The sequence below is a fragment of the Colossoma macropomum genome, unplaced genomic scaffold (genome assembly GCF_904425465.1).
Source record: "Colossoma macropomum unplaced genomic scaffold, Colossoma_macropomum, whole genome shotgun sequence".
Taxonomy (NCBI): domain Eukaryota; kingdom Metazoa; phylum Chordata; class Actinopteri; order Characiformes; family Serrasalmidae; genus Colossoma; species Colossoma macropomum.
The window spans coordinates 26,486,514-26,506,196 of NW_023494788.1; the positions used below are offsets into that span (position 1 = coordinate 26,486,514).

The window sequence follows — 19,683 nt, forward strand, 5'->3', positions numbered from 1 at the left end:
TAGCAAGCTAATATTAAAACCCTGTAGTAGTAAAGTAAGGCTACATTTACATCTGTGAGTTAAACACTGACATACATTTCTTGTCCTCTCTTAAGAAGTTACATAAACAGTGCATTTTCAGGGAGTAATGAGTTCAACTTTCTTTATCTGAAATGTGTGCTTCATCTTGTCAATTTTATGTTCAGGACCAGGTAAAACAAATGCTGTCCCCTAGAGATAGAAGGATATTGTACTTGCTTCCATTGACAGAGTGCATTGTGTGGGCGTCTTCCACTGATCCTTGACAGAGGAAACCTTGGCAGTAGAAGAGAGAACTCATGGAGAGGAGGTTATTGTCTTAGTCAAGAGAGACTCGAGAGAACTAGGCCTTTCCATGTGCAAATAGGGCCCAGTTTACATAAGAGGAAAAGAAAAGCATAATGTTTGTGTGAGGGGAAAAGCATAATGTGTATATGGGTTGGAATATTATTGAGGCTACATTAGATATAAAAATTGCCATAGTCAAAGCATATATATATATATATATATATATATATATATATATATGTATATGTATATGTATATGTATATATTTATATATATATATATGTATATATATATATATATATATGTGTGTGTATATATATATATATATATATATATATATATATATATATATATATATATATATATATATAAACCTTCACAATACACTGTAGTGAGTTAACCCTGGCAAGTTGTTTTGCAATACTAATATTTAAATGGAATTATAAAATTACATATTTCATTACAAAAAGAATTATGCAATGTTTTACATTTACATTCCAGTTACCTTCTGTAGTGACAGGTTAGAGTCTGCGCTTAATCAGTTTGTTTCTGTTTGTTTCAATGTCAAAAAATGCCTAAAAAAACAATGATGGATGTTTTTTTCTTTCTGCAAAACAAGACAGGTGCACACAACAATAATCTTTCATCCAAGTGAAGTCATAATAAAATATCTCCACTTTGATGAATGAACACAAAGTCAATATTGATTAAAAGTTTAGAATACTCTTGGTTTAATAAGCTACAAATGAAAAATAATTAATATTGATTTACAAAGTGTTATGTTAGTGCTAACAATAACTGAAACTTCTAAGTCTTAATGTGGGTACACTTTATTCTGTTATTGTACAGTATCAGATATACCTCTTAGGCTGATTTTACACAGTGAAACTTTTATGCAACTAGTTTCATGTTGTGAGTTGCCTGCAACATCATTTCCATACAACTTGACACAAGACAAGTTGCAAGCAACACGTTTAGTTACTCCACAAGTTAGCCAAATTAGTGGTTTGCATTTTTTGATACACAGCATCACTCTTGCTATAAAGTCATCTAAAAGGTTTAATTTACATATTTGCAGCATTTTATCACCTTCTATATGTTTCACAGCTGTCATTGCTTTTCTTTTTTTTCTATATCTGTACATATCTAGACCTTTGTGTAAAATTAGGAGGCACCAAAAAGGGAGAAAATGTAAATCTCAATTTCAACCACCCAATAAACTATCTTCTATTTTATTTTCCTGTTCATTGATCACATAAATTCAGTTGTTCAAAAGTATGTCAGTTAACTGATTAATGAAACTTATTTTCACAAGTTGAGCTGCCTACAAATGTTGCAACTGAGATTCAAGTCAGCAGTGGTGGACAGTAACAAAGTAAATGTAATTTGTTACTGTACTTAAGTAGTTTTTTTTGTGTATCTTTACTAAAGTATGTCAATTTTGGGTGACTTTTTACTTTCACTCCACTACATTTCAAATATCTTACTTTTTACTCCACTACATTATGCGTAATCTGTTGTTCCTTTTGGCTTATGTGTGTATGAAAGCATAAATTGTCAAAACGAAAGAAGCGCAAAGCAAGCACACCAATCAGGGTACAGCGCACACTTTGTTTTGAGCTTGTTTTGACCTGTTGGATATACCTACCCAGTGCAAGCATGCGGTTCAACGTCAGTGCAGCAGTATAAAATTTTGGGAGTGCCTATTCCAACGTAAATGATGGAACTAACCTAACTTTGTGTAAATAGACCAGAATATAGAAATATGTACACATATGCAGTTGTGACTGGCATGTGTCTTTTTTCTGAATTTATACAAACACTGTTTCATTTTATAGTAAATTTGTTTTTGTTAGTTTATGTTTATGAACAGAGTCCTACAAATGCAATATAGTAAAGGAAAACTCATTTGTGAACCTGTGTTTAAAGCAAGTTTTTATTAAACTTGAACTTGTAACTAAGTTGGAAATAAATCTTAAACTGAAACTTTGCTTGTTTGCAAAAGGTTGTTTCATGGCCACTTGGTTCTACCAAATTGTTTGCCTTCAGTGTTTTGTGCTTATGATTAATAGACATCAGTGACAGACTAATTAATGACATTCTATTAAAAAGATTGGTTTACTAAGAGTGACACTAGAGTATTTTCACATAAAATGAGTTAATGAAGCAAAAGTCTTGTTACAAAAATGGTAATAGGACATTAGAGTACATTTGAAGGCAAATACTTTTGTACTTTTACTCAAGTGGAGGTCTAAAGGGGGGACTTCCACTTTTACTGCAGTAATATTTTACCTTGGGTATCTCTACTTTAACTCAAGTACATGATTTGTGTACTTCGTCCACCACTGCAAGTCAGTTGCAGAACACTTTACATTATTCAACTTAAGTGCAAGCTAGTTTCATGTAAAGTTGCATGAAAGTTTCACTGTGTAAAGCCAGGCATTGGAGTCAGGATGTCCCTGAGTTGTGGAGACAAGGGTAACTTCAGCATTCCTTCATCCCCATTCACTCAAACATGCTCCTAAGCAATACATTATGCAATTAAGTATGCAAACATTTCCTGAACTTGAAATACAGTGGGGTCCAAAAGGCTACTGAAAATACTTATATTTTGCATTTTTCATTCTGATTCAATAGAAGAGCACCCTTTGAATTCTCTCTTAATGCATTCACAATCATAAGATTCATCCACTTGGGGGAAGGGGTCCTACTCACATCCATTGTTACAAAATATTCTTTTACACATTGCATGCAGTTACACATTTACACCAGAAAGGTCTCCAGTTCCAAAATCTTACAAAATGTAGTTTTAATTTGGAATAGTGACCTAGAAATAGTAGAGAATATTAAATAATTCTTCTTCATTTTTATTTTTTATTATTTGTCAACTATTCTTTGTTTTATTTTTTTTTTAATTCTAAAACATTCTATTGTTTATTTCCAGGTTATCCAATATTTTTACCATGGACTCCATGGATTTTGGTCTGTATATTAGCAGCAACTTTGGTTGGCCTGGCTGGGTGAGCAGTAATCCAGACTTGCCATTGGTATTTAATGGTTTTTAATGGTCAGATATCTTGTTTTTAGCTGGCATGAAAGTAACGTTTGGAAGTGAAGTTGTCTTCACACCATTTGTCACCAAACGTGCTTTCTGAATTTTCTTTTCTGTGTACTTTGGCCTTCCAAATATATACGTATATATATTCCCTCTGCTCTGAAGTGCTGTTTGTGCTTTCATTTTTATGATGGGGAAAACTTTGCCATCCTACAAGTGGCTCAGGAAGCTCTCTCTGTTTGCCTTGCTTCACTATTGATATGACAGTCTTCTCCTGCAAACATACATGAATTATCACATCAAAGTGTTATATAAATAAAAAAAGGCTAACATGCTTAATAGAAACTGAACATAGCATCTTTCTTAATCTGAGTAATGCTGCCATATACAGTGCTTCTAAGCATTCAAAGCATTAATATTTTTTCTACATGGTTTCACGTAACTGTCTGGTTTGGAAATGTATTTATTGTGTATTTGATTTGGGCTTAAATTATATCTGGAAAGTCATGCAAAAATAAAAAAAGATGTGCGCACGTGCCCCAAATACTCCTCTATCTTGTATTGAGGTCAATTACAGATTTCTGCGAAGCTACGATTTACAGCAAAGCTCAAATGAGAATACGGCCCTTAGTGAATTCAGGTTTCCATTTTACATTTTCACTGAAAAGTGATTTAGGACACCTTTGCTGCCATGGTGCCTTATAATTTAGGCTGTAAGTTATAAATATCTCTGCTCTTAGTCATTACATACAGCCTCCATTCACATCCCTCAGAGCTACAGCTCAGTAAAAGCTTTTCCCACATTCAATCACTGAATCACCTTCCACGCCTCATGATGATCACTTATCATTTTAAGGAAGATTCCAGAATATTTAGAAGATTCCAGAGTTAGATATATTGGGAATATAATATCTGAAGGCATATCAATTTTTTTCCCTAAGATTTAAATAATTTGCCAGAGGTAAATTAAATCAGTGCACTTTGAATATAAATGGAGTGATGAAACGACTGAGGTTTGGGAGGAGGACCATGCATCTGGCTCTACCATACCTCTACCTAAAGCAGAACTCCAACCCAGGCTCTTCTCCTACAGTCTCTTCTTATACTATAACCATATGTTGAAGACATGGTCTAAACTAGTAAAACGCTAACTAAAACCAGTAAAATAGGTCATCTATAACAAGAAAAATAAAATACCACAAAGGGTTCTTTGAGCGATGCCATAGAACAGAGGTGGTAAACTCCTTTTGTTGCCTATAAAATAAGTTATATAATTTCTAAAAAAAAATGAGTTTGGTAATTTCTACAGTTTGGTACTTTTCCTACACATCTGATTCAGCTCAGCAGCTAATTAATAGGTTTAGTAGGTGTGTTGAGCACAGGAAAATCACCAAGCTGTGCTGAACGCCAGTCTACGACTGCAGTTTGCCACCCCTGCCATAGAAGAACCAGTTTTGGTTACCTAACCCTGTTTGAAAATTTGTTAGAACCTTTAAAAAGTCTAAAGAATTTTCATATAATGTAAAGTAAGAGCGAATATTTGTTTTCTATCTAAAACCTCCATCATGTGAAGGTTCTTCAAGATTAAGAAAGTTCATGATTATAAAAATGGTTCTTTAAAGAAGGAAAAGTGTTTCTTCTATCATTTTTGGCACCTTTATGTTTAAGAGTAATGAACACTGGGCTTCACTGTTTATCTCAATCTCTGAAAATATAGCTGAAATACTGTAGGTACTCTGTCTATCAGAAATTGGAGATGCTACTACTACTGATACTGAAAATGGACTAAATGTACTTTTCAGGGTAATGCTTTTAGTTGCAGTCCCTTAAGTTCTAGGTATTACCCAGGTAAGTGTGAGTACAAACTCCACATAATTACTTTTGGTAGCATGATGGTAAGTTCCAAGACCATCTGAAATGCCCAACAGATATTACTTGGGTAAGTATTACACGGTACTGTGTAATTATTTGGGATTAAAAGTAGCAGGTAGTTATTTGACATAAAAAGATTGTACACAAGTACAAAGATTTTTACATAGTATTTACTAGTCTATTACCCACACATGAAACTGAATCTGGGCTGTAAAAGAAAGCAATAGTTTTTACTGGGTCCTTGCCATTTACTTCAGAAAACTATCTTTGTATTTTGTGGCACCTTTTTTATGCCATATAACTTACCTAGTACTTGGAGGTGTTTTCAATTTACTTTCCAGCATAAACATGAGACATTACATGAAATTTAGTGTCAGTATGTTTGTATCTACCACCTTGTTGCTGCAAATACTCTGGTGTTTCACTCTGTCATTAATCAGTTTTATAGCAAGAACCTGTTTGGTATTTCAGCGTAATTTAGTGAAACTGACTAGTACTCTGGAATTTGTACCTCCCACTTGGTTACTACCTAGAACTCAAGATATTATAAACTAAAGTGTTACCCTTTTTGGTTTATCTTCAAAAATGCATGATTTTTGCCCAATTACCCTCCTATTGTTAGACATCATAACAGCAAAGATACTGTTTATGTGCAACCAATATATACATATTTATTTAAGCACATTTAACACAGTTTCCACTCCCTCTCTGAATCATCCCTATCATACAGGCACAAGTTAAGTTATCCTGAAAAATTCGATGTTAAAAAATACCATTTTTCTCCATAATTTTTTAAATCCAAAAATTTAGCACCCTGTAGTATTGAACCTCTGATTATTAGCTATGAAATTAGTTTATTCTTTGGGAGAAAGTTGGCCTGTAAGTGTCATCGGATGTTGCATAGCACATAATTTAAGCACATGGATATACAGCAACAACTTGGCCACCACAAACCAAGCCAGCTGTTTGTTTGTCTCTGGAAAACAGGGAGGTGACAGGGAGGTGACAGTTTTAACACAAAAGGAGGATATTTTATGGTTTTCTTAAGAGGGCTAGAGCAAAACAAGAATGTCCTCTCAACCTGTTTCCAAGGTCCTTAATTTCAAATAAGTAATTTTGAGAGTGTAGAGCATGCCTTCAGTTATCTATTGTGGTTTGAGGACAGCATGCAAAACTGTAGAAATGAGAAAAAAATCTTGGAGTGCGCTGAAGATCAAAGAAAATCTAAGAGTGAAGTGTAGGATGGAGAACAAGGAAGAGATGGGGAGATGCAGGACTGCAAAAATTCATAATGGAGAATAGTGGCTTGTATATTAGTTTTCAAGAAAGAGTTTCAGGCAAACTCCAGATACTGCACAACTCTATGACAAGCCTACGCCTGTCTCATTGAACTTTTTCAACCAACAAATCAGCACTGTACGTCATGTGACAGTATTCAAAACTATAGGTGTGCAACTCCCCAAAAAGTGACAAACTGATGTCAAAACCATTGAATTTGCAGCACTTTTATTGTTCAACATCAAAGCATCCACTGAACTCAAAAAGTATAAATTTGATTTACAGACCACTCATTGGGGCAAAATGCTCCTGGCTGCTGTTTTCCACTTTTCCCCTTTTCTTCTTCCCCCTCCTAAATCTGGATCTCTGCCAGATGTGTCCAGATGTGAATGAGTTGCTCGATAAATTTTGATTGTGCAAAATAGCAGCAGTTATACACTGTAGATATGTCAGCTGCGTAAGTGTGCATTTATCATCTGCCCCTATTTACTGTATGGACCACTCACTTCCCACTTTAGCTCACATTCATAACATTTCTATTCGTTAGCAGATGATACTCCTAACCAGAGACATCTGCTTTGCATACAAGAAGTCTCCGAAGTGTTGAAGTAATTCTATTCCCTCTGAAAAACCAACCCTCCCTTTCAAGCGCGCTCCTCAATTACCAGTGGAATGAAGTTTGCCTCTCTGGCTCCCTGAGACACAGTCCTCTCCTCTGCCTGACTGAGAGTTTCTACAGAAGATCATCGGTGCTGAAGCTGGGATCATGGACAATAACCTTCAGTCAAGCAGCCAACAGGCTCTCTGCAAAGATGTGAGTCATATTTTTTCTAGCACAATTAATTTCACTACTTTAAGTGACTTCAAATAGCTATTAAATTGCATAAATACAATTTTGTATCAGTGTAAAAATACAGTGCTTTTATCTCTGTAGTGCACACAAAGTAGTGAATATCAGAGGAAGACGTTTTGTTTACAGATTTGCTTTGATTAGGTACAAACTAAAAATAACCTATATACCTAAATAACATATATACCCATACATACATATCATTATAAGATATTGCTTGCCCACATGACTATCATCTTGTGGGCAATATCATCAACTGAAAATCAGTCTTAAAAGTAACTTTAGACCACCAGACTAACTTTAATCACAATCAGTTTTGGTTTTTCTTCAACCAGTGCCACATCTCTGTATTATGTGTTATGCAAAAAGTTTGTGCATTCATGAATGGTCATCAGGTAATAATCTTCAATTCCAGTCAGGATTATACGATTAAAATTTAAGTTGAATATTGTTTTGATTGTGTTGTATGAGGAATGCAGTAAGTTTATTTTACTTAAAATCATATTTAATCCTTAAAATGCTACTCAAAAAATATCAGAGTACAGAATTTCTTTTAAAACACCTGAGGTATGAAATAATTAAATAAAATCTCATATACTTTGAAAAAGTCCACAGCTTTGAATAATGACAAATACAGACTTAAACGATTGTGTAGCAGGGAGTAATTTTCCATGGTGTGCTTTTAAGCATAAAATGTCTTATCTTTTGAAGGCTGTGATAACACTAGCTGGGACTTCCCCTTTTCTTATGCAGAGTATAGGAAAAATATCAATATATACACCAGAAAAATCTCTCTCTCTCTCTCTCTCTCACTCTCTCTCTCTCTCTCTCTCTCTCTCTCTCTCGCGCTCTCTCGCTGTCTCTCCCCTTTTCTCTCACTTGCTATTTTTCTCCCTCTTTTTTCTGAGCAGCAGGGGGCCTCAGGCTTCTCTACTACAGCACAGTCGTTTTGCTGATTCTAAACCTAAAACTGCTTTAATTCTGTTTTGCTGGCAGCCGCCTGCACGCTTGTCAGGCCATTTATATTCGGAGTGGATGGAACTCTGTCCTCTAGACAAGTTTCCACTGCTTATGCAACCTCTGGATTAGTGCTTCGACTCGGGCTGCATTTTTGTTCCATGCAGGGAGAAATTCTTTCTTCAGAGGAATTTTGGGGGCCCTCTGATTTTTGCCCTTCTGTTTCCCGACTAGCAGGGCCTGCATCTTGATGCATCTACCAGGAAGTTTATAATTAGGAAATCTCCATAGAAGAAAAAAAAGACAATCTATGGATAGCAAATGTACTCCTGTCAAGCATTCATACGTTTTTTGCTTGTTAATGTTATTATGATATAATGAGACTCCACATCTCAGCCCCAACACTCTGCGAAAGCCTCTTTTTTATAATTAATGGGCATTTGCGACAATTTAATATGTGGTGCCTTGGTGTTAAGAATAATATGTGGAGCCAGTACATTTGAGGGAGAACGGACCTCCTAGCGTGCTTTTCTGCCTCAGTCTGTGAGATAAAGTACAGCAGCAGGAGTCATTTCTTTCCTTCTTTTTCTTTAACAGATTCCAAGAGAATGTTATAAGCTCCTCTTTCAGCGAGACACATCCCTAATTGAAGCTCCATATTTCGTAATTCTGATTGGCTGTGTCCTCAGAGAGCCAAGAGCACACCACTGAGAATAGTGAGCTTTTACTCTCTCCCTTATGGAAGTCAGTTGGAACAAAAGCTCCCCTTTATTAATTTGTGGCCTTAAGCTTGGGGAATTAAGTCCAACAGGCGAACTTTTAATTTGGGACCATTTTAATAAATGTGACCTTTTGTGCCATTTCGGAAGAATTCAAATTGCCCATGTGATTATCATTTCATTCTCAACTGTGCCGTACATCCACTGCACATAGCTTCAAAATATTATCATACCACATTTTTGTTCCTGCATTCTCTTTCATGCCTCAAAATGTTATTGTACTATTATTGTTCATTTATTCTCTTTTATGACTCAATATATTATTGTACCATTTGATTGTTCTCTTATTCTCTTTAATGCTGTATCTACATCTTCCTCAGTGTAAGTGTCAGTATAAGATTTTTCTATTTTATTTCCTTTTTTTCTGGTAGGTTGAGCTGGGAAAGGAGAAAAATGCTAGATACCGGAGTTACCAACGTGGTGCCCTAATTCTGGGCTTGCTTTTCTTGATGCTGGCCCTTTGTATCTTTAGCCTGAGGTACATTTGGAGCTCAAGTCCTGCGAAGGTAAGACTTATAGTCTGTGAATTTACATGAAGATTAGAGAATGTTGCTGGATTAATTAGCTTACAATGAGATTTTCCATTAAAATGTTCTCTGTCTTTGATGCATTTTGGATCCGCTGTGCTCTCACTGTTGTTCTTACCAGGAAGAAATAGGAATCAGAGAAAATGGATCATGTACATTATCACTTACATTATTAGTACATCATTACATTCTAGATAATACTGTATGATTATTTTGGGTTAAATGTATGGTGTAAAAACATTGTAAGATGTACAATCACAAAAATTGTGGTTTTACTGGCTCCTTACGGTTCACATCAGAAAACAATCTATGTATTTTGTGCCGTCATTTTACGCCATATAATTTATCCAGTAGTTGGAGGTGTTTCTGATTTATTATATTAAACTAGCTAATGGGTTCTAGCTATTAACTTAACAAATAACAGTAAAACTTTTTGTTTTGGTATTTTTTCCAGTCTTTTATGAACATTTTGATTACCTTTAAAGTGGAGTTGAAAGATTTACATTTATCACAAGTTTATTTTTTTAATGAAAAATGCTTTTCTGCGTTTTCATGTCACTACTGAAAAACAAAAAGTTTTATTCCAAAAGTGGAGCCTTATTTTAGCCACACCCCTGCATTTTAGAACAGGAAGTGAGACTGCATCCTTGTCCCTCATGGCTGCATACTGAGCAGTTTTCCAAATGTTTCCCTAAGTCTGAAAATCTGTGTGAAACCTTAAGAATTGTCACTACCAGAACAAACAATTTTTGTTTTACAACAAATATGATGATTTTGCATGTACACTGTTCAAAACTGTGTTTGCTTGTGTTGGCTAGTCATTTACTGACTAGCATTTTTGAATTATGCTCAGAATTAGTATTATAATTGTTTTGGTAGCAAGAAAATGGAATGTTTACTCATTTGTTTAATGAAATGAACATAATTAGGTAGGTGTATGGTCACTCAAAGCAAAAAAGTCAGTTAAAAGTCTCAATTGTGATTTTGACTCTGACTTTAAACAGATTCGTTATAATGATCCATATCTGTTTGATACAGTGATATTAGTAGTTTTCCTCCTCTTTCTTTTCGTAATACTACTACGGTCACTCTTCTTGCTCCACTTTGAAACTAAGTAAGTTTCAAAATTCTTAGTAAGTTACATGTTTAGGGTGTTTTGAACTCTGACTTTGAAGCAGCAGGTGGAATGACCCATATACCATTGTTCTAATATCTCATCACTACAATGCTGATTTTGCACCTGAGACATAAACATTGAGTCTGACATTCTTTTTTTGAGCCTGTGTGTCACTTTAATCCCTTAAATGGCCAGAGACTGCCAGGGGGCCCAAAGTTTTATTACACACTTCTATAGCCTAAGAATAGCTCAATGAGTTTGCATTGAAGTCCCTGTAGTTACTGAATAATAAGCCTTAGTATGTAAAAAGTCTGGGATTTTAAGGTCTTAATGTGTAAAGATGTATGACGTCTTCTAAAAATCTGACCAGCACAGCGCACAAACACCACATTTAGGCCTGTTTTTTTTCTCTGTTTTTATCTTTTCTTCTTTCAGTTTTATCAAACAAATCTTACATAGTGCAGATTTAAGGATACCATTCACTGTGCCTTCCCCATTAGACAGTAAGAGCAGCAGAATTATTGCCTATTAGAAGGTGTCTGGGTTTTTCAAATTATGGTTCCTTTCGTGTTAATTTAATTTCATTATTTATTTTAGCAACATATGACACTAAATCCAGTGAGAACAAAGAAAGTCTTCAATAGTCAGACACACTTGTTAATTAGCTAACTTAGCCACATACCAGACATGTTGCATGTGATTTTTTTTCTCAGTTTTAATTGGTAATGCAGTCTTCCACACTGTTCAATCCACATCCCATGCTTCTCCTCGTGTGTCTTCAGTTTAGGAAATAGGTAAAGTTTCAACTCTTTTCTCCAAACTTTTGAACTATCAAGTACATGCTTCATAACACACAAAGCTGCAGCTTGAGCACTTATCAGATGTGCCCACGTATGCCTTGTTACAGTTGCTACTTTGGTCAGCAAATGTTTTGGAGGAGGTTATGAGAAGCCTGAGCAACAACTGACACATTCCTCAGCCAGCCAGTGTATTTAAATAATGCACTCAAAGAGAGCTTGGTAAAACAACATACTCTAAAGGGGAAATCCGCTGATTTTTCAATATTTCTGTAAATTTATAAGGTTGAGATCATTCAGAGAGTCAGTTTTGTGAAATGGTTCATTGCAGAGAAATTTACCAACTTAGATGTCTTTACAGTGGTGTTGATGGGAAGCGGAGGTTGTGGTATCTACAACGCATAGTCATTTTATTTACTATCCAAAACCACCCGTGAACCTACTCATGTCTTCTGAGTATGTAATGTTGATAGTAAAATAGTGGTAAATCTGAAAAAATGAGTTGTCACTGGGAGCTATTTTGCCTTAGAGAACCCTGCAATCACCTCTCAGGCATGAATGGGCTTTAAAAAATTAGGTTTTAGTCCAAAGCCTTCCCTTGAAAGCAATGTCTTTCATTTAATGACGTTCTGTGAGATAGCTTCTAGGGAGCTTTCTCATATAGTTCTTTTTAAATGAACCGAACTGTTCTGTTAAAATGTACCTGACAGGAAACCAGCTGCAAATTACCTTTTTGTGCTTTTTGTGTTCATAATGTAAGTAAACCTTAAAGGGGACTCTATCCTCTTTATGGTCTTTATCATTGATGAGATCTCAGACCAGTTGTCATTCAAACTTCTTTGGGACTCTGAGCCCACCTAGGAAGTGTTAGATTTTGGGTAGTGTTATTTGGGTTCACCATAAATGTTTGACCCCAAGGTAAATACTCCAACTCTAATAGTGCAATGCTATTAAAAATCATTAAACATCAGGAACTACCAGACACACCTAGAGCTCTCCTATTGACTGTGCTTAGCCCTTCCCAAAGCACATTGCACAAAGTTTAAAAAATGTAAACTTTAAATGAGCCGGTGCATTTGCTGCAGCGGACTTTGTTTTCCACTGTGCGGCATTTGCGCCTTGCATCCCATTGAAAATAACATGCTTGAAAGCGCAGCAGTGAATTGTCCACGTTCAGTGTGAAAGCAATGTTGCGTGCATGCTTAGCATCGGCCTTTAACATCACATAGGCTCTCACATCTTATTGCTTTAACAAGTCAGCGCTGCTGTCGTGTCATAAGACCACGAATGGTACTCTGCATGTGATATTTGGCTGTTTTTACCCACTAAGATGCAGGAAGGCTGTATCTATTTATGTACGATAAGTCTTGAGGTATTTTAACCATAAAGCAACACAAACTGGACTGAGGCCATTTGGTTTTCACAATGTAGAAATCAATCGGACCACAAAACGAACAACAAAAGAACCGTACTGAGAGGTCTGTGTCTGCTTGAGACGCTGAAGCAGTGTGAAATGCCCTTCAGACATTTTGTTCCAATCACCTGAATAAATCTGATTAGTAAATATCTCTAGAACAGAACATTTCACGTCAAACCAATCTCAATGACTGCATTTACCTCTTAATAATTTAATTATGTGGAAATTTTTAAAAATCTATCTAATTTAATCAAGATTCTACATAGAACATTTTGGTGACCTTCCTCAAGTGCCACTCTGGACAATAACCTATTTTCCCTATATTGAAACACTGGCCTTTAAAGGCGCCAACAAATTATCTAGCATTACATATAGTGATTAGCACTGTATAGCTTGTATCCAATGGCTATTCTTGAGGACAGAAGATGTGGTGCCAGAAAAAAGTGTCTGAAAAGTGTGTTGAAAAGGGACGCAACCGACTCTGGTGCTAACTGCTGAGATGGAAACATTGTAATTAATTCTTATAAAAGTAAAAAGTCAAATGACTGTTCAATGACAGAGATTATTCTTTGAGAAATAATACACAAGGAGCAGTATGTTATTGCAAATAACATCACAGCTATTGGTCAGAGAAACAATAGCAAATGACAACATCTATTCACAATATAAACAAAAATACCCCACACCCCCTAATATTTTTTAGAATACAACCACTATTTGTGCCTCTATTTTGTGCGACATTTTTCTATTTGTTTAAGTGTCAAGCAAAGACAAAAACATGGAAAAATGTGAAGCATCATTTCTCTTCTCACAAAACAATAACTTTTTACCCAATTTGAAGCATGATAAATGACCTCCTCTTCTACTGATGAACACAAATGTGGTCAAGGACAGGGGACAGGGGGGTGCTGAGGGTGTGGCAGCACCCCTAGATTTCAGAGTTGGTTAGCTGTAACTGTTAAAGTTAATAAAAAAAGAACTAAACTTGAAAACTTACTTAAACATAGTACAGTACTTGTTGTAGAGTGGAGTTTAATTTATATATATATTTTAAAAACCTGCAGTAGCCGTGCACTATTTACGTTAATGTATTTTCATTAAAGCGAGCTGATTCGCTCTCCCTCGCCCACTGCTGGCAGCATTGGGGGTGCGTCAAAAGCTGCCTCATATTGTTTTTTAAACTTGTGAAACACGTAATGATGTCCTGCGCTTTGAATACGTTCTTTTTTAATCAACCATTTTATCTCCCGATTGGAGTGTGTGGAGTGTGACAAAACCACGCCACACATCAGCAATCTGACTGGACGTCACACAATTGATCTACATAAAAGTTTATCCAGAAGAAGAGAGAGCAAAGAAATCTGTGGTTCAATGTATCAATTAAGTGGATCGTCGTCTCTTGCCATGTTAAGGCACATCATGATCTGCGTCAGAGATTCTCTAATATAAGGGAAGATGACAGTCCTCTGTTGTTTAGCATTGGGGAAAAGCGCAATGCCCAGCCTGGCCAAACAAATCAGACCTTGTAAGTTGTAAGCCAGCTTTATCCAAACATGATGTCAGCAAAGCTCTTCCAAGTGTTACAACAGTTCTCTTCAGCAGCGGCAGCACCGAGTCATCAACGTTTACAAACCTTACAAAAATATTGATGGGTGCATATATGTGCACTGCAAAGGAGTGTTTGTACTCATTAGTACTGCCATTAGTACTGTCTGCTACAAGCTGTTGTGTAATGTAAACATGCCTTTTACAGTATGATGGTTGTAAAATCAATGTAATTATTGAGGAAAGAGCATAGTTTGGATGTTTGCTGGCTTGCTAGTGAGTTAACCAAAATGTGTGCTGCTTTGTGCTGCTTCAGCTCATTTTTCTAGTGTAAAACAATAGAATTGTTATCAGTTAATCGGATTTCACATAACTAAACCCACTTTGGCTTGCCAAGTTAAATCTTCAAGATTCATGATTTGTTCAAATTGTCATTGAAGTATTTAATGTCTAAGAAACACATGGCACACCATTTTCAGTTATTTTACTTTTTAAAAGAGAAAGTATGTATTAGTCACTCACATACGTAATCACATACGTTTCCCAAGTATTTAATCTTTTGTTCCTACCGTTGGGCAATGTAAGAAAGCAAGTTTTCTAAGATGCTGGTGCAGTGCCATAAATGAATCCTAACTGTTGCGGTCACTCATCTCACAAAACCTTTATTTTTTCATATTGTGGAAAAAAAATTGAATGTTGAAGATGAACGACAGGACAGTCAATTTGTTATATTATGATCTTTGTCCACATAGCAGCAGTTTGTTCAGGGCACTCAGGCATTTCCTCTGTGTACTCCTCTTCACTCACTCAGAGCCTCTGGTCTCCCTGCTTGTTCCCTGTTATGCCTTTCACACCAAAGATTGCTGCCCCTGGGGGAGGGTCTCTGCGTCCTCTGCCCAATTTGCACCGTGCATGCACACAACTGTCGCGCATGTGTCCATTGCATTACATTTTATGATGCAGCCCAATCTGTACCCCGCATGCCTATCTTTTTACGAAGTCATATTAGGGAATTAGCTTGGAGTGTTTAATGCCAAAAAACTTTGTAAGCAGACTCATTCTCTTTCCTAGCTTAATATTAGTTAATTAAATTTCTTCTACAGGTAAAAACATTCAGTTTAGAGCACAGGGAGATGAGAGGGGGAATAGACAAATACCTGCTTAGTGTATCATTTTGGATTAGCATGACAGCATGTCTGTGGCTGAATCTCAAATGGCTCCTTACTCCCTATATAGCGCTCTGCATAGGTCATGAAATTGGGGATTCTTCCTCTAAACAGTGCATTAAATGTTAGACAGGATGTTGTGGAGCTTTAACCATATATACATATATTTATATATATGGCTTTTAATTTGACGTATAATGATTGAGATTGAGCTTATATTTTGGTCATCTTTGTTCATGCTGCTGTTATTGTACAGCAAATACAGGCCATCATACACAAAGCACAACAACTCAAGTAGGGGATCACATCTTAAAGCTGTGTTTTCACTGATAAACATGTAGGACTGCATGCCAACCAAGGAGGGAAGAGTGCAAAATACACACATAATTACTTAATTCGACCGTTTTGTTATGGCTTAACTGCCACAAAATGCTTACACATACACAGTACAGATCATGCCACTAAAAGTAACACGCATACATGACAGAGGTGCGCATACATGGTGCACGGCAGGGGATGCAGATCAGGTAGCGACAACCCAACTTAAAGCATCTTCTCATACTTTTCCTGAATGATATTGATTGAATGTTTAGAATTTAGAGAACTTTCAACAGAATTACCCCGCATGTTTTAATGAGCTATGTGTAAAAAATAATTAACATCATATTACACGTTTTTGTTATCACTGGTGTTAACTGGAACTTCTAAGGGTTAGTAAGCTGTTAAGTAAACAAAAGAGCAATAGTATGTAAACAAGTGCATGAAATCTATGATGGTAAAGAAAGAACACACAACCATGCAAATTCTACAAGCATACATTGGTAATGCACATAATGACTTTGTTACTGGTTTTAACTTTGTGGCAATACCAAAAAATTCAGCATCACAGTCTTCTGTTCTCTTACAACTTCTGGTTAAAATATTCTCATACTCCTGTGTGAAATATCTTACTCTTCAGGTTGAAGAGTCATCACTTTGGGCCCATATAAAGCAGGATGACTCTCTGAGGGAGTGTAGTGTGCTTAATGACAGTGCCTGTCTGGGTTCTTGGAGATCTAATGTGAGGGCTTCCACTCATGCACTAATGGGGTCTGCTGGGTTGAGGCCCATCCCCTGTCTCAAGCAATGAGCAGTGTGATGGCACTTTAAAACCCAATGATAGGCCTGACTGATGGCAGGCGTCCTTTTAACGCCAGTAGGGGAATTATGAGACAAGTGGCAAGGGAGTCATGTAGGCAACATCGGCAGCCGAGACAATGAGTGTGTATGTTTCAAGAGTTGTGCACTCAGTAGGGTGCACATGCTGACACCAACAATGAAAACTGAATGTGTGAACTACTGCAGCTTCAGGCAATGCAACTCTAAAAAATAAAGATTCCTAAAAGATTCTTGGTTCTAGGAAAACACCAGGGTGCCAAGTGCCAAAAAGACAAAAAAAAAAAAGCAAGGTAGCTTTTAAATTGAGATTGTTTAAAATTGTATTTTATAACATTATATTTCTAGCTAAAATAATTCAAAAATACAATTATTATAAATAATATTAAATAAATAAAATTAAAATAAAAAATGAACCGGCTATAAAACGGCTATATTTTTAATTAACTTTTTTTTTATTATTATTTAATTCTTTATTATAAAGTAAAACATTTTCCCCATAATTCTGTTATCAGACTAACTAGGACCCTGTAGGCTCTCTATGTGTGAATTATTGTGACTCTATGTTGAGCTGCTAGCAAGAAATGTGGGATGAAAGGGGACGGGTGACAACCCCTTATTGTGAAAACAATGCACACCTCTCCACAAAGACATGCAGAGATAAAATGCACAGTAAAACTACAACTTTTTGATCTAAAAACACTGCAGAATTACCACAATAAAAAAGCCTTTAAACACACTTTTATCAATTGCTTTGTCTGTTACAAAGACAAAAATCCAGTTCCTCTTTGCTTTCGTAAATTATACACATTTTCTTTGAAATATTTTCCATGAACTTTATTGAAGAAAAAAAATGCACATGGGGACAAACATATGGTGACTTTCTGGCGGGCTAAATCAAATGTCCTCGTTGTCCAACTTTGTCCACATTTTAGGCAGCCCTGGTCTAGAAACTTTACATTAATTGAAGGTTGAAATTGTGTGTTGATCTGATATGAATATTTAAACCGGCACTCTACACTTCATTGGCCCCGCCTCCCTCATTTAGCGTTTGACAAAATGGAAAATGATGTTTATGTGACAGAAGCTTTTCACTCTCCTTATATTGGCCTGTAAGGCCTCATCAATTATTCCCCCAGCTCCCGAGAGCTGTAGTTCCTGACAAACTAATTAGAAGTCAATACATCAATGGAGCAGGAGAGTGCCTATTCGTCTGTACGGCAGCAGGCCGAGGAAGACTGGTCTCTCGTGCCCAGCTTTGCATAAACTGCCATAGAAAGGTAATTTGTTCAGCGTATTGTATTTCAATATGACATGGTAACCGCTTGGGAACTTCTTTTAATTACTTGCAAACATATGTTGTTACAGAGGCCTGGGGAAGATAGTTTCCCATCGCTTACCCTGCCACTGTATGCTTTTGTGTGTGAGGGGTGTGTGTGCATGTGGGGGGGATGCGTGTCTGTGCATGGTGTGCGATATCTGTGTGAGTGCACGCATGTGTTGCCCACATCCCTCTCTTGTTTTCTAGCACATTGCCGCCTTTATGTTTACCATGTCCTAATTATTGTTCTGAGTGCTGACTTCCACTGGGATTAGTCACCCTCCATATCGCCTAACAGCGGCCTGCAAAACATTTAGCCCCTTTTAAAACAGACCAAAATTTAAATTGCGTTCATTAACAATTTGACATCAGTCCTTTTCATCTAATTATGAATGCCTATGTCAAAACAAAACATCTATGTTTGTTTGCTGTGTAGATTTATTGTGTTTATTTAGGTAATTGGTTCAAATATAATTTGTTTCTCTAAATGTACTGAAAAGTCTTGATGGCCATGAGACTTCCAGAGCTCATCCAAGTGCCAGGACCACACACATGGATTGAACAGCAATCTTCCCTCAAGCTACCTTATCTAAATCTCCTGTGACTCCCATATTGACTATAGTATTAGAGGACACTTTCCAATAGATCATATGTATAGGAGCAGGGGCTGTGCTATGAAATTGGCTCTGCTACACATGACTGTCAGGCTTAGGAGATGTCCTCCATTATTCAGGTCGAAATTGCCTCGCTCACCTTGTTGCCATGCCCTTGCCACAAGGCAGCCTCTCACAATGTGCCCCCAACCACCTCTAAAGGACTTCTGGGTCTGGATGTGCTACTTAATGAACAGCTCTGCACCTGCTCTTCAGTAATAGTCGCAGGTGTGTGGCACTGAACGGCCCTCCTGAGCGGCTTTATTTACTGGCTGTGTCCCGTAACTACCCTTTTGGCAATGCCACAGCCTGTCGGTTTCCACCACACAATAAAAGGGGAAAATACTGTAACTCTGGGATAACAAGAAGAGGGCGACGACTCTAGTGTTTCGTGCCATGTACAGTGCGCTTTCCTGAAATAGAGCGAAGTCTTCAATTTTCAGTTATTTATTTATTTGCTAACAAGGATTTTCCTGCATAGTCTTTAGGGAGAATAATTACTGTAATGGAGCAGACTGGCCTATCTGAACAGCTGCTTTAGGCACTCTCTCCTGGGACATGCTGCCTTCAGTCTGTAATCTTCCCTGATTCAACACGTCAGACTCATTTATCCACTTAGTACATGCCCGCGTCCACTTCTCGACACAGATAAGAAGACAGGTCTCACTGCTTCACCAGACTGAGGGAACACTTTCCAAACCTACCAGTGGAGAAATAATGGAGGAGAAGCGAGAGAGATAGAGCGGGGAACAGACCGTGTGAGTTCTGCCCAGTTGTGGTGGATACAGCTGGATGAGGGTGTTGACGGGGTTGATTGCCTTTCCTGTGGAAGGTAGTTTTGTAGGTTTCATAGGTGCTAGAGCAGGATTCATGCTAAATTCTTTGATT

General features: G+C 36.9%; 1 protein-coding gene across 1 annotated transcript in view; it reads left to right on the forward strand.

Moving 5' to 3' along the window:
- The first annotated feature begins 7,262 nt into the window (after positions 1 to 7,262).
- Positions 7,263 to 19,683, forward strand: part of tnmd (tenomodulin) — a 52,578-nt gene continuing 40,157 nt past the window's right edge. Inside the window, exons 1-2 of the mRNA XM_036568930.1 lie at positions 7,263 to 7,325; positions 9,469 to 9,603. Of these exons, the coding sequence (XP_036424823.1) occupies positions 7,278 to 7,325; positions 9,469 to 9,603 (183 nt within the window). The 5' untranslated portion in view covers positions 7,263 to 7,277. The remainder of the gene's footprint in view (positions 7,326 to 9,468; positions 9,604 to 19,683) is intronic.